The 16,200-nt window shown below is 33.5% G+C and overlaps 1 protein-coding gene and 1 long non-coding RNA gene across 5 annotated transcripts in view; one reads left to right on the top strand and one right to left on the bottom strand.

Annotated features, from left to right (window-relative positions):
• Positions 1–12,292, bottom strand: part of LOC122537716 (alpha-tocopherol transfer protein-like) — a 31,020-nt gene extending 18,728 nt beyond the window's left edge. Inside the window, exons 1-3 of one of the 4 annotated variants that reach the window (XM_043671129.1) lie at positions 7,981–8,127; positions 7,159–7,241; positions 4,604–4,783 (exon numbers count right to left, since the gene is read on the bottom strand). In XM_043671129.1, coding sequence (XP_043527064.1) covers positions 4,604–4,628 — 25 coding nt within the window. In that variant the 5' untranslated portion in view covers positions 4,629–4,783; positions 7,159–7,241; positions 7,981–8,127. Of the gene's footprint in view, positions 1–4,603; positions 4,784–5,506; positions 5,527–7,158; positions 7,242–7,980; positions 8,135–12,193 lie in introns of those variants that run through there. The other 3 variants (XM_043671130.1, XM_043671128.1, XM_043671131.1) reach the window with 3 other exon arrangements.
• Positions 9,003–10,242, top strand: LOC122537719. The gene is made up of 2 exons (XR_006308679.1): positions 9,003–9,638; positions 9,862–10,242. It is a non-coding gene; the product is annotated as an uncharacterized LOC122537719 (long non-coding RNA).
• Positions 12,293–16,200: the final 3,908 nt, after the last annotated feature.

Raw genomic sequence — 16,200 nt, 5'->3', positions numbered from 1 at the left:
GAAATTTTATAATCCCTTTTATCTACAATTTTCACCATTTTTGTTTAAATATAAATTTAGTTGATAAATTTAGTTTACAAATATAAATTTATTTGAAGCTTTAAAGCTGGGTAAACATTATCAGCAAATTCCAAATTTTGCATTTCAATATAAATAGAATTTACATTTTTTTAAAAGTCACGATTACAATTATCAACGACTAACAAGAAGTCTAATTCATAAATTTCCACAGTTCTTTTAACCCGACTTAAACTTTCAAACTCCCGAGTTTATTCCTCCTCCTATTATTCCCGCAAAGCAGGAAAATCGTATTTGACGGTGTGTCTTTTGTTCTGGACGTTGATTACAGCTCGTAATCACCAAGAAAGGCGAGCTTGATAATAAAAAAGGGGGTCGGATTCTTCGTTTGAACGAGAAATAAACGGAAGATTAGTCCGAAGGAGAAGTTTCACAATGGCCGTAAAAGAAAGGGCGGAGGAAACGAGGAAGAAATATAAAGATGGAGACGTAGACCCGAAGAAATAAAGAGGGAATGGAAAAGAGCAATAGGAACAAAAGGGAAGAAAGAAGAGAATTTCTTTCTGGAATTTTAATGCACGAAGTGGAAACAGGTTCGTTACGTCGACTTCGATTGGATCCCTCAAATAAGGAAAGAACCTGATTTTCAAGACGACGAAATGGAAAGTAAGTTGAAACGTTGAACACGTTAGAGATTGTTATTAGCGCGAGATTGTTCATGACGTAACCGAAAAAAAAAAAAAACAGAGAGGAACTGATTCGTTATATTGATTACCATCGAAAAAAAGGCATTTTTGGAAAGACAATTATGAAACCGTGATTTTTTAAAATGTATTTTTAGACATTTGAGCGCGCGAAAGATGAACGAAAATGAACGACAGACGAAGAAAAATAACGAAAGGTAAAGATGAACGATGAAAAAGAAAAATGAAAAGGTAGAGATAAATGAAAGGAATAAAAGATAAATATACAGAACAAAGAATTGAGGAATAAGATGAGAAGCCGATTTTTATATCAAATGATATCTTGTGATAAGACAGAAAATTTTCACGCCGAGCTAACGACAAGTAAATTGGAACTTTGAAAATCCAGATTCAGATTCGCCTAAATAACAATAAAATTTCTAGGAATGATTTTTTAAATTATTCGATTAACACAAAATTACAATGAATATGAGTTTCTTCGACTAGGATTTCATATTTCAGAAATTAATTATTATGATTCACGTCTCATTTAATATTTCAAATTTCATTTCAAAATCGAGGGACCAAAAACAGACGATTCTTTCGGTCATTCTCTCATTTACTAAATATTAAAATATTTAAATAGTATTTACTAAATATTAAAATATTTAAATAATATTTACTAAATATTAAAATATTTAAATAATATGAAATATGTAGGAATTTTGGTATAAAAAGGTTGTTTACTTAAAGTTAAAAATAAGAATTTTGTTTAGTGGTGATTATAAGGTGAAGATTAATACTATTTTCTCTTAATCGCTACGTTTATACGCACAAATATTATAAATAAAATTTTATAATACTTAATAAATACTCTACTTCCAATGTTTGCATATTATATGCACTTCTATATCTTCCAATCTCCTACGGATGCATAAAAATTGCAATTATAAAATGACGTTCGATCGTGTACGATAGTTAATTATTGCATTAACGACCAACGTCAATTCACATCTGGAATGACGTGTGCAATCCTATCTTGAGCTACAACGCTCGAGGAGTGAAAATTTAATTCGATGGAAATTTAATTCAATTAAGGCAAAATTGTAAGAAAATCATAAGCGAATGTTGGAGATTGACGTATAAAATTCTGTCTCGTGGTCGATTGTTTACAAAAGTTTTTATGATTATGTCAACAAAAATTGACTTGTCATACTTCGATAAACCATTATTGGGTGACCTTGAATGAGTTAATAGTTACCTTATACAGAGAACAATTTTACGATGTTATACGTATGCACGTGTACATACGTGACTCATAATTGACTTTCCTTTCGAGGAACGAGATTAACATTTAATTATCTTGCTTATTGTGTTATTTAGAATCGATCCAAAGCTCCTTTGAAAGATTCTAAAGTCTCAATGAAGAAACGCTCAAGTCTGCTGAGCAAATATTGAAAAAATATTTTTAGAGAAGGAAACAACATTTTTCTATTTCCATTCATTTTTTAAAATATTCCCACCGTCTACTTTTACAGCGTCATATTTTATAATCGTTTTCATGAATAATAACGAAAGTTATCCTCTTATTTGCAAATAACAGAACTTCACCACAATACCGATATTAATTTGTTTTATTCATTCAGTGACGCCTAAAAATTAGAATTCCAACGTGTCATAATTCTAATAATAATACACGGTCTTTCTCTCGGCAGTTTAATGCATAAACATTCTGCTAAGTATTCACACACCTTCGCAAGCGACGTAATGACACGTAAGCAAGAACGATCAAGAGTCACGTATTACGCTGCTATCAAATCGATTGCATTCTCTCTCTCTCAAGACCAACCTAAGGATCTCCGGCGGGAAATTCAAATCGAGCGGCTCGATCGCAGGTAATCGGTAACACAAGTAGCGAGCAACATTGTGTCACTCTTCGACGTAACTGTGCACGCAAGGCAAGCGTGCCACGGCCGCGGAGAAACTGCTGGCACGTTCGTTCGCAAGACGAGCACGTGCGGTGAAACACAAAGAGAATTGTCTAACAAGCGTCGAGTCGGGCCTGTCGAAGAATTCTTTGGGGAACGGGCTGGTCGTTGGAAAAAGCATTCAGAAGCGAGAGGAAAGGCGAGTAGCAGCAAAGCGCGAGACGAGTGCTTTCCAAATTGTTTCGGAGTTTCTATCGCGAACGAGATTACGAGTTACGGCGGAGAAGTGAACGCTGGCTGAAAAGTGTTGTGAAACGTGCGCAACAATTTCGTCGACTGTAGGAGCATAAAATAAATCGCTGCACGATATTACGTAACTTATTGCTCGTTCTCATCTCGTCGACGCAGTGCAAAAAGAATATCTGCGTTTTATAAACGTCTTATTACACTTGGTATATGTTAATACATTTTGCGTTCTAATGATCATGTGTTGGAAGAAAAAAAAAAAAAAGAGGAAAAACTACGTATAATGTTAACGACGTATGATGGTAATTTGCATATTATTTGCTTCTCGGTGTTTGTCGTTCTACGATCTCAGAGTCGTTGTGATCGTCATTTTGATTACATGTAATTTTTGTCGCCATTGATTAAGAAAAAAGGACAGGTTCTTGTTTGCCAATGCAATTCGCGTTCTCGAGATCAACTGTATTTTCGTTCCTTCTAATGCAAAAATAAATACTGAGAGAGTGGAAGAGACACTCGAGGACTTGGGAAAACTGATTTTGTTTCTTGTCTGTTACCCGGTGTATGCATCTTCTTTAATATTTGTTTCGAACAATACATTATTTACTTATCATATTGTACAAATAATGAATAGTACGCGATGATTAAAAAGGAAAGCTTTACGAGTTAAATGTCTCGTAATAACCTTTAATTGTTAAATGGTTTGTCTTGATCAACGTTAAACTTTAAAATTTTAAATGAGTCGTAGCAAAGGGGATATAAATGTCAAGTTAATGTTAATGTCAACGTTAAAATTCGTGCCCCGGTCGTTGAATTGCTAAATTAATATTCATAACCAAATTGTTGAATCAACGTTATATAACCAGATCTTTCTTTCGAAATTTTCGAACATCGAAAGATACTTAAAAGATATATACTCGATATATACTCGAAATAGAAAAGAAGGCTTGAACTTATCATTTGTTTGTTTCGACAAAAATCATTTCCGCTCTGAGTCTCTAACAACCAAGCGGCGGACATTTACGTAAATGAATATTCAAATTCACGTTCATATTCACATGAATCTGAGTAGCTTTTTTTCTGATATTCAATCACATCGAGTGTCTGCATTATATGCACTTTTTTTACATGAACGCATAAAAATCCATCGTAATGATCGGTCGTAGCATTCGATGCAACTATAAATAGTCAACGAGGGGACAGATTCACACATTTTAAAAGGATCAAACTTCATTTTGCAATGATCATAAAAACAGTTGACAGAATTGACACGTTTAAGAGTGACAATTTTTACAATTCCATTCCACTAACAGAAACTTTTTAATTTCTAATAACTTTGTTTCTCTGCTTAATTATACTTCAAAATGACCGTTCAATGGTCATTATTGATATTTAATCATTGTTGAAGTTATTAATAAGAAATAATTCAAAAACTAACAACGTCGATGTGGCCAATAATCGTAGGAAAGTGTTAACTGATATTATTGGATCATTGATGACTATAATTTCTTAATCTAGGAACTTTTAATTTCATTTCACTTCGTTTCACTGATCTTCGTCACGAAGAACGTAAAGTGTACAATAAAATTAACTATTCTAGATTCTTAGTAGTATGGTATAGTGTATAGTATAGCACAGTATTTTAATATAAATCAAGTAGTATTTAATAAAATATTGTAATCATCTATAGTCCAATAAGTTCAGTGACGAAAAACAAAAGCCTCTACTTACTGTCCCTTTTTTCTGTCAAAGCCATCTTAGCATCCAACGAATGTCACTATTATTCCGAATCCTTCGTGTCTTCCTTCGGTGCCTTCCTGCTCGATACCTCTCAGATAATCCGCTCGATGCTCTTTAACAAATCCCTCTGGCAATCGATCACTGGCAAAAGCAACTGGGACGAGACTGAAACTGAAATTTCGTTCGATGAAGTAGCCGCGGAATCGACGAAGGCACATCGGCGGGACAGAAAAATCTGGTGGACGCGGTTACGAGCGGAATTGTCCATCGAGGTGGAGGCGCGATGGTCGAGCGAACTAAAAGCGGCGAACGTTCGCGCGCCCGATCGGACAAAACCGACGAAAATGCGCCGGGCCCGGACCCAGAACCCCGTTCTTATAGCCTCGGACAGCTTCGCCCGTCAGGATCGAAAAAGCAAAACTCGACGATTTTTCGCAAGCGTCCGCTCGTGACGCCCGTGAATCCACGATCGTGAACCCCCCCTCTTTCTCTTTCTCTGTTCGCTTGACTTTTTCTTTTTCTTTCTTTTTTCTTTTTCTTTTTTTTGGATCGACGCAGCCGGTATTGTTGACGAAAACGAGCGTACACAGAGTGGGGCCGGGAAACACTACTGTGGAAAACTGCATCCATACGCGCAAAGGCCGAAGGGGGGAAATCGTTTTGTTTCACACCGGCTGGAATTTAGCTGGGCTGACTCGTTGAAGGGGAAATGGGATTAACCGATCGAGCGGAGAGTTTTGGTCGAGCTGTTTCGTGAGGTTCTGTACGATGCGCAGGGGGGGGGGGGGAGGGAAACCGTGTGACGAGCTGCGGGGAAATTGGACTCCGTGAGAAGAATTTGATCGGGAAATGGAGGAGCAAATTGAAACGTAATGTCGTATCCTTGCTACGTACGTGATATATAGATTTCCTCGGTTGTTAAACAAGACGATGTTTTAAACGATCGTTCGCAGATTGTAATATCATCAGTATATTGTAGTATCATCAATATTGTGATTTCGTTTATCCATGAATTTATAATAATATAAATATAATACACAGAATGATTTTTATATTATTTATTACAGGATTAAATTATAAGTTTATCCAATTTTAATTATTAGATGAGTTTCGATAAATAATTATTCTACATTGGAAATAATATGTTTAATTTCTCAAATAATTTCATTTGGAGTTTCAATATTTTTAATTTCTTTTATAATAATAATAATAATAATAATAATAATAATAATAATAATTGAAGATTTTAAATTAATTAATTTAATTTTTTATCAAATGAATTTTTATTTTTTTATTTTTTTATATCCTTTGTATTTTATATTTATTATTAGTTTATTAATTGATTTAAATCGAATTCCTTTTGATTTAATTGAAGGAGAATCAGAATTGGTTTCGAGGATTTAATTTAGAATATTATAGAAGATTATTTATTTATATTTTTTTATCTGAATATATAAATTATTATTTATAAGAATAACTTTGGTAATGATTTTTTACAGTTTTTTTACTGAAATATTTTATTTAATTTATTAAATATAATTAATTTAATATTATTAGTTATAATTCGAGGTACTTTAACTCGAATTCTATATGATTATTTAATATATATATATATGTTGAATAGAATTATGAATTTTAATTTTATATTATTTAATTTATTTATATTTACTGAAAGAATTAATTATATTAATTAATTAGTAAATTAAAAGTAATGTCATCGATAATTCTGCTGCGATTCGAGAATCTTTTTACATCTTGATCGTCGATGGTTCAAGAAAATCTTTGAAATTAAGAGGAGAAATCCTGCGCTTCTTAATTCTTTAAGAAGATATTGCCCTTTTAATTGATTAACAAAATTATGTGTTATTATGTGATATTCTCTAGCTAAATTTTCTATCGCGAAACTCTAACGAAAATAAGTATGTAAAACCTATGCGTCAATGTATACATAATACATAAACGTAGTTTTTGCATAAAAATAAATTATTTTCATATCCACTTTTTATCATCTGTAACCTTAATACGAATGGAAGCGTAAAGATCAGAAGATCGATAGAAATAGATATATCACATTTCTCTTAGGCAATCTTGATTCACGTCTGTTACATACGTTTGTTACAACATTTACATCTATTTCACAGTTCATAGGCCATGAAAATCTGATAGATCAATTTTTCTAATTTATAAATGTATCACTTTCAAATGTTCTTTACAAATTATTTTGAATTATGAATTATTAATATATATTTACGACGGCATATAATTACAAATTTTTCATCGACTCGATCGTAAGCGTCAAATCGAAAGAATATTACCCGCGTTTCCCTTTCTCGTTCACGATCGACCGAAAATGGAATTAAATGAAATACCGACGTTGCAGTGTAGCCAGTCCGGTTGTTCACTATGTGACTATCGCGAAGCGGCGGCGGCTGCACAAGTTCAAATAAACCGTTTCGAAACAGTGCTGAATATATTGAATGTATAAATCTGTCTCTTTCTTCCGTCTGTCAGCGTGTTTCTTCCTTTTTCGTTTGTTAAAAAATCACCTTCGTGCGGTACGATTGGGAACCAGTTTTCGAGCAGCGTACAAGTTTTCAAACCATAAAGGCGGCTGCCCGGGCGTTCAAGGCTGTTACAAAGAATGTCACGGGCGATTAGTGGATAACAGGTGGATAGGAAAATAGACGATTTTTTTTTCATAAACTTGAATATAAGTACGACGAGAAAAATATTTGAGAAGACGCTTATCAACGGATGACGTTGGACGTGATCAAGTATGAAAAAATAGAATTAACATCGTAGTGAAACTGTTGTGTTACTTTTGCGAAAATACCGTGGACATTTAGAAAAATACTAAAGAATCACCATTAATTATATATATCAATTGTTCTAAACTTTACGAGTCGATTTCGTTCATGATAATAAAAATATTGTATTCTTTCTACAAATTATGCATTTAAATGTACCAATAAAAAACATTAAACGAGATACTACTGTATTATCTTTGTCTTAGAAACTAAGACATTTAAAGAGATACCATCTAAACGAACCAATAAATATTACTCAAAAATATAACAAATACACTCGATCTCACGATTTCCTCTCGTTCGTGATCGTAATAAAAATCACTGTCTAAATCTTCATCCGTCAAACGTCCACCATCGTACTACTTTCTACATCACTCCGAGAATCACAAGTAAAATTCGCAACTAGGCGACAATCTATCAAAATCCACACTGTCCCCGGTCGAAAAATGATACTCGAAAATGTTATCTGCACGATCTCGTGATTCTCTTCTCATCGTTACCGCGTTATCTCTCAAATACGCGAGCCCTGGCGATTGGAAACGGATAACGCAACTCACTCACCCGTTCTGCGGTTATTTCATCATCGACTGAACGATCGACCGGCGATCGACGAGCGAGCGACTTGAGGAGCACAGGCGGTGCCGCGTTGGTGTCGCGTCAGGCGAAAAATGATACGTCCCCCGTTTAGTGGATGATGTTTAAACGAGATCCTCTCCTCTATATAAACGCTGTTGGGAAACACGATGACTTGAGCTCTGACCTTCCCTCCTCGTCACGATCGACTTCCCTTTCTCCGTATCCTCTTGTCGCCGGTGCTCGTCGTCGTTGCCGGCAACTCGGCCTGGCGGTGGCAACGCGCTCGATGCCCGAAGTGGAACGATCGATCGATCGAACGAACGAAACGGGACGGATGATTCCTGTCGGTCAAGGGATTAATGGGGCGACGCAGCTTGTTTATCAACCGTCTTTTCTCCCCGTTGTGTCCGAGCTCCTCCGCAGAAGGAAAAGGGATGTTTGTTTATCGGATGACGCTGGGATCGGGTTATGGGTAGGGATGGGATCGAACCTAGCTACGAGCTTTCTAAAAGAGGAGAAAGGGATGACCGGCTCCGACTTTTATCAATTTTCTTGGACACGGAATGGATGCAGAATTAATATCTAGCTTACTTTCATTCATTCAGGTCCATTCGTCTGAAGAGAGCGCTAGAAACGTATCATGCTTATCGGTATCATCATTTCTCTGTGCTTCTCGGTTCGTGAGAGTCGATCGATACGGCTTCTGAACAACTTGTACGTTCATTTCGTGAGTTCTCGAGAATGCTAGTTGAAAGTAAACGGTGTACCATGTATTCGTTTTTCACTCTCGAATCTTAAAATGATTACTTACGAGTCTCGTTTCACTGCTCGAAAGTGAGTGCTTTCAATGCTTTGGGTCTAGATTCTCTGCGCCTGCTAACTAACACGTGTGTCGACAATTATTTTCTTTATATTATCTCAAACTTGCAATCATAGTACAGGGTGTCCATAAAGTCTCTCTGCAATTTCAAAAATTTATTACAAAGGCAAATGGAAAGACAGACAAGTGGAAATTATTCTATACAAAATGAGACGTATATATTTAAGTTTGCCTCATTTAATATACCTCTAGATGGGCACTGTTAGTTGCACGAAGAGGATAACTGCCACAGGTTAATAGAGTACCTGACGCGAGTGCAACTTTTTTCAAAAGATCGAAAACTTGGAAACGGATATACTACAATTCGGAAAAAATATTTCGAATCCGACGATCGAGGATTCACAGCGTTCTCGTGAGGCGTTCGATCCCATCTCTAGTTATGGATGTTTATAAATAAATTGACGCTGAACTTGGAGACGGATCGCGATGAGCTCGAGTCGCTGCCGGTGTTGGGGTGGGTCAGGGTGCGTGATCGATCGACTGACGCGGCGCGGTTTCATGGTGGAAGGAATCGTTGTAACGAACGGTGTGTACATGGGTGTGAGTGGTGTTCAGAGTGGTGAACGAGAGACAGAGGGAGCGTGAAACAGAGATACGTTAGGTTGGTTCTAGAAGGCGTGCAAAGGGGACAAAATGTGATAGCTGAGGTGATAGATCGCCAAGGTGGCTAATTAATCGTTGGTGCACCTTTGCACTCTACTGGCAGTGTTAATTGTGAAGGACGACTGTCCCGAAGACTTCTTTGAAGACGTCCATCTTGATTGTTAACCACTTGCGCTGGCAACTGATTGCGGACCATAACGAGTGACCAAACCGTATACAATAATTCTCGTCGCTTTCTTTTTGAACTCGTCGGTATGATATCACTGGATAGAAATTATTGGGAAGTAATAAATTTATTTACTTTTCCCGGATTATACTTAAAACTGAGGAAATATTGCAATTTTGGGGCGAAAAATTCTTGACACGGCACATCATTCCAAGAGGTTAAGAATATACATATAGAAAGTTATAAAGTTTTCGAAATTGTGTCTTTGTTACGAAGAATGTTTTATTACAATATTTATATGCGCCGGAGTTTACTGATAAGATTTGCAACAAATTAGATGGGAGATTTAAGAGTCTGAATTTTTTTTTCTTTTTGTATGCAGTGACGAAAAAGAATATTAAGTGTTCTCGGTTTCTTTCTTTTTTTTTTTTTAAACCTAGACTGATGGAAACTACGTGATCGCTCCGAGCGTTCAAACAGATCGTATTTTAATGAATTGTAAAACATATTCACACCTGTCGAAGTTAAACTGTGAAAAGACGTAAGTATGAAGTCACATTCTTAACAACGTGAAACCAAAGATACTTCTTTCTCCGTGTATGTAAAAACGTGCATAAATTGTAAATAAAATTGTGTTCCTTTGTGCTGACAATTTAACGTCTTAAATTATGTTTGAAGATAAGAAATCGTCATGCATTTAACTTCGGTAATAATCAATGAGACACTTTGAAAGAGAATAACCCGAGGGGTCTGCACATAGATAAATATAAATTACGCACCTGATTTTCTTTAGATTAGGTGCGAAGTCCGATTTTTTCTGGCGGTCGTATGTAACAAATGCAAATCCGTATCGGAGAGAAAAAAAGAGTGAAAGATTGCTTCGTACAAAAAATTAAGTAATATCTTCTCAGAAAAACCAACTGAGACAGAAGATTCTAAAGATCAAAGAGCAATGGACGTAGAAATTATTATTTAATAATAGTTAATTGATAATACAATAATTATTTAATAATAATAATTATAGCCTGTAGATTTTTATACAAATAATGGACTACAGCTTTAATAGAGAATTATTTCACATGTTAAATATTATAACAAACACCTTAATTCGGAATTATATATTTTTATATGTACATATAGAAATGTATTCTGTACAGTTTTTTCCTCTCAAATTATCGGTACGTTATTCTTTTTACAATATAAGAGCATTTTTTATGTTAAATTTAAGTAATTTATAGAGGCTAAGGTGTATGATTTTTAACCGATCAAGGAGGATCTCTGTGAGCTTTATTAGAATTTTTTTCAACAATAATAATTATATACAAACGTTTACTGTCACCATTTAAAGCTACAAATTATTATTAAGCTAATCTTATCAATATCATTTTAATGTAATTTAAATCGATGGAAATTGTCAAAAGTTTAAATCATCAACATGGGGCATTCTCCTCGAATGGTTAGTAACTTTTCATGTTATTAGTTATAGACATATTCCACTACAAATATACAAATTTACATAAACATTCATACTCTACGAGTGCCAACGATAAAATTAGCCGATTTAAACGTTATCAGTGCCAGACTTTGTTGAATTACTTCTAAGGAAAGTCGACAGTACTATAAAATCCATATTCGAAGCTCGATCATAAAATAGATACACGCTCCGACCTTCTAGGACCTGCGAGAAGAAATGATGACTATAAAAGACAGTCAGAAGTACCGTCGAATGCAATTGGATTCTGTTTTTCTAAAAATCAATTTAGAAAAAAAAAATTCAATTGGATTTAATCCAATTTCAAAATTTATATTACCATTTTCAATACCTCTTTTTTTAATTAGATTATTATTTTTGATTTTCGATACCGAAATTACTTTATTAATTACTATAATTTTATATTTAAAATATATAAATTTTTATTATATACTAAATATAATTATATAAAATATAATTTTATTGTTTATATTTATATTATTTACATTAATTACAGAATGAATAATAGATATATAATAATAAATATAATAATATATAATAATATAATAATATAATAATAAATATAATAAATATAATAATATATAATAATATAATAATAAATATAATAAATATAATAATATATAATAATATAATAATATAATAATAAATATAATAATATATAATAATATAATTTATATTTTAATTTAAATAAAAATTATAATGATTAATTTTTAAGTCGAAAATTAAATGTAAAAGTTACTTCATATTTTATTTGAACTATCAAACTATCGAGTCGGACGAGCTGTAGCGTTCTTGTGTAACATGCATATTTATAAACACCGGATTGTATTATTGTATAAAATATAAATTGTAGAGGTATAGACGTATATTTCTTACATACTAATTAACCAACAAAAACCCAATTAACGGAAAACGAATAAATCAGGCTAGAAATGAGAATTTGAGGTCGGGCGTGTAACGTAGTATCAAGCGGAGAAAGACAGACGGGTTGGCTATCCGGCGCTATTGTCACGGCGCTGGGTCGGTCGTACAGAAGGAACTTCAAAGGAGCACGTACCTCGCTAGAACATTTGTATTCAACGACCGTGTCGTCGTGAAAAAGAAACGAACGTCGTATTTTCATCCGTCCGTTTAGTAGTTTTCCAGTTTCGTGCAAGGCTGATGAAAACGTGTACACCAGAGACACGTATGTACATATGTACGCGCAGCTCGCGAGTGAATCTGCTTAATGCAGGCTGAACGCGGGCAGGAAGTCGATTATTGATTGCAAACGAATTGAAAAACTGGCCACTACAGGCGACTACGTGGAAATCTGTTCGCTTCGAGTTTGCACGATCACGCGATCAAGGAAAGTGATTCTTATTCTGTAAAAATCTGCGTCTGCAAGTTAATTATTAGAATCTTCCAAGGCTCGAGATTTTTACTGAAGCGTGTTTCCAATATGATTTTCTAGAATATTTTAAGTGTAATTTCTTTTTCTATTGCATATTAATGACTGCAAGGAGACATGGTCACGTTGATCGGACAGAGGACATTATATAACCTTGCGATCATGCTTATGATGAGATGGACATCTTGAGATATTTATCTTCCCTTATCGTCCATTCAATTATCGTTCCACGACACTTTTGTTTTTTAATAACCAACCTGAGACACTAATAACGTTAATAAAGAATTGACGACGTGTTAACAAGCCAACATTGCACGTTTTCAGCGCAGCAATTGCGCATTTAATTTGTAAAATCGCGTTTATGAGTGTAAACGTAATTGTAAAATGTAAATAAAATGTAAATGCAAAAGTAGTAAATACAAAATTCACAGTTTCCTGTTTGTTTCACGATTATCTGCAACCTTAATTAATAACACGAGTTGAATCGTACAAAAAGGTAGGAGCGTTGTTCGAAGTTCATCGATATATGCAAGTAAGAGGGATTTAACTTTAAAATTCTATCCGCGTCGCGAATATAATGGTCTGTGGTTGACAGCTTAGTCAGAAATTTATCTCGAATCGTTGAGGTTGCTGCCTTCAGAGAAGGACTCAAAGCGCGACGATGATGGTTCGTTTATTATTACACAGTGAATAATGGCTCTTTTTATCCAAACTTTTCCGCTCTCCATGCGGTCCGTCACACCACGAAGGACACCGGTTACGCAAATGAAGAAGATGGCGCGGAAGAGATAGGAGAGATACGAGGAAAGACATCGCCAACTTTTTGACAGTTACTAATCACCTGAAATAAATCCTATCTCTCGCGACTTCCACTAAATCCAAATCCCAGCTTTCTTCTAACTAAACGTTTAAATCCGCTTTCTGGAACAAGAGCTTGTCTAAAAAGTGCGATACGTAACGAAACGACGCGATTATTTTTCTTTTCGACAATCCGTCACACCGATTTCTTCCTTTTTCAGCTTTTTACTGCTTCTACGATTTCCTCATTGACTGTAATTTTGAAACGAGGTACATACGTGTAAATCTGTTTTTATTTCTACATAATACTGTATACGATAATATCGCTCAGTAACCATCGTATTTTCCATTAAATTTCGCCCCAGGATGTAGATAGAATATCACATATTTTGTGAAAAACCCATATCTTTTATAGTCTTATGCATGTCAGAGAAAATAAAGAACACTTTTCTGTTATATTACATTTTATCAACAATTTGACAAAATTGTAGTCATTGTGTAATAAATTTATTATATTATTGTTATTATTATATTATTAATTATATTATTATATTAATTATTATTATATTATTAATTATATTATTATATTAATTATTATTATATTATTATTATTTATTATTCATAGATAGAATAAATGTTATATTAAAATATATATTACAATAATCCACTGTACGGAAATTGTTATAATATATTTTATCTATAATTTGACAAAATTGTAGTCATTGTGTAACAAATTTATTATATTATTGTTATTATTATATTATTAATTATATTATTATATTATTATATTATTAATTATATTGTTATATTATTATATTATTAATTATATTATTATATTATTATTTATTATTCATAGATAGAATAAATATTATATTAAAATATATATTACAATATACTACTGTGCGGAAATTGTTATAATATATTTTATAATATCTATAATATCTATAATTTGACAAAATTGTAGTCATTGTGTAATAAATTTATTATATTATTAATTATATTATTATATTAATTATTATTATATTATTATTATTTATTATTCGTAGATACAACAAATGTTATATTAAAATATATATTACAATATTCTACTGTACGGAAATTATTATAATATATTTTATAATATCTATGTTAACACATGTTACATAATATTATATTAAAAAATTTCAAATATCGTGTGATAAACAGGTATTATATAACGTCAAAATAACGCCGAAGAAATACTGGCGAGATAATAAAAGAAGGAAGTAAATAATTTCATGCAACATGTAATAGAGATAAATGAACTCCGTGAAAGATTAATTGGATATCGCTGACTTGAGAGAATCAAAGCGTTATTTAAGTACGTAATTATCGGAGGCGTTATCGAATCAAATAGTACACGAGGCACGATTCGCCGATCGCCCGTTACTCGCAAAGAAAGGGGAACTCTTACTTCCTACACGTTCACGTGCTATCCCTCTGCTGTTAAATCATGTTACATTATGTTACTGGCAATATCGAGGCGAGGTGCCGCCTTCCGATATAAATTTCGCGATTTCCCTTTCTAAGGCGCGAGTTGAATGATTTTTATTCCACGCCGGTTCGAATGAAAATTACCATTGGCGAAATTCGTAATCCATTAATACTTTTCATTTGGGCGATAGTTCGCGCGATTGCACGATCGTTCCGTTTCCTTGGCGTTCGAAAGTAAATGCTCACTCTGGCCTCTTCGAATTGAAAACATTTTTAGTAGTCTTTCATGCGTCTGCCGAATAATGAATTTTTCGTGTACGAATGTCCAAGTTTCAGTTCTGTTAAGAATTTTAATAATTTTAATAATTATTTATTAAATTTTAAACAATTTAAATAATTACTTATAATTCTCAGAATCAATAGATTTGATAATTATTCACGTTTCTCACGTTTATTTTAATTTTTTAAAATTATTTTGGAGCATTCGTAGTCACTCAGATTTACATGCCAATTTTTCGCTTTCTCGCCAATTTCTTGCTTCAAATTCTAGTTCACGTAATAAATTTTACGTGGTTCTACTAAAGTAATGTTATAAATAATTCGATATTAAAGAATACGTTTGCCTTATTGGTTTCACAATCTAGTGACATTATGCTGATGGGAGAAATTAATGTGTAACAGAAGTATGTGCTAATAGAAATCGCGAATACTATGCGTTAAGCGTTCGAAATGAAAGTTGTTTCACAAACACGCCTGCAATTTTTGCGACCGATTGAACAGCTCGAATCCTACAACACGTATCTCCATTATTACGTATTCATCGGCAAATAAACTTCCTTATGTTTTACGCTTGCCAGAAAATTGCAACACCACATTCTACATTCTTCCGATTGACAATTCGCGAAACGATCATTATCGAGTTCGAATTTTGTAGAAAGTTAAAAGATTGCTAATTATGAATTTTCACTAATTAAATTGAACTTTTAATCCTTTAAATAATTAGTTTAGTTAGCAGTTTTTAAATTTTCTAACCTTTTAATTTTCACGCCTGATTTCCAAATTCATGCAATCACAATTTCTAAGTGATGCAATCCTTTGACAAGCTATACATGAGTTCAATGTATTCCACGAAGACAATCGCTGTCAAATCTTTCATTATTCAATCGAAAGAATTTATTCATTATAATATAATCATTACACTATTATAATTAAATTGTTTCATTGACTTTTAGTGGAAAAAGACTCACTCTGACTGGCTTTTGAATTTTCCACGTAATATTTCTCACCGATATAAAAAACCAGCTATCCTATTCTGTTAACAGCAACGTTAAACCTATCATTTTCTGTTAATCTTCGCCGGTTTCGTATTTCTTGGAATTCCTTTTCGAAGAAGATTTCGTTAGACGAATCTGGAATCTCTGCTC

This window comes from Frieseomelitta varia, unplaced genomic scaffold (genome assembly GCF_011392965.1).
Source record: "Frieseomelitta varia isolate USP_RPSP 00005682 unplaced genomic scaffold, Fvar_1.2 scaffold_926, whole genome shotgun sequence".
Classification (NCBI taxonomy): Eukaryota; Metazoa; Arthropoda; class Insecta; order Hymenoptera; family Apidae; genus Frieseomelitta; species Frieseomelitta varia.
The sequence above is the reverse complement of the archived record's forward strand: the minus strand, read 5'-3'. Positions and strand labels throughout refer to the sequence as shown.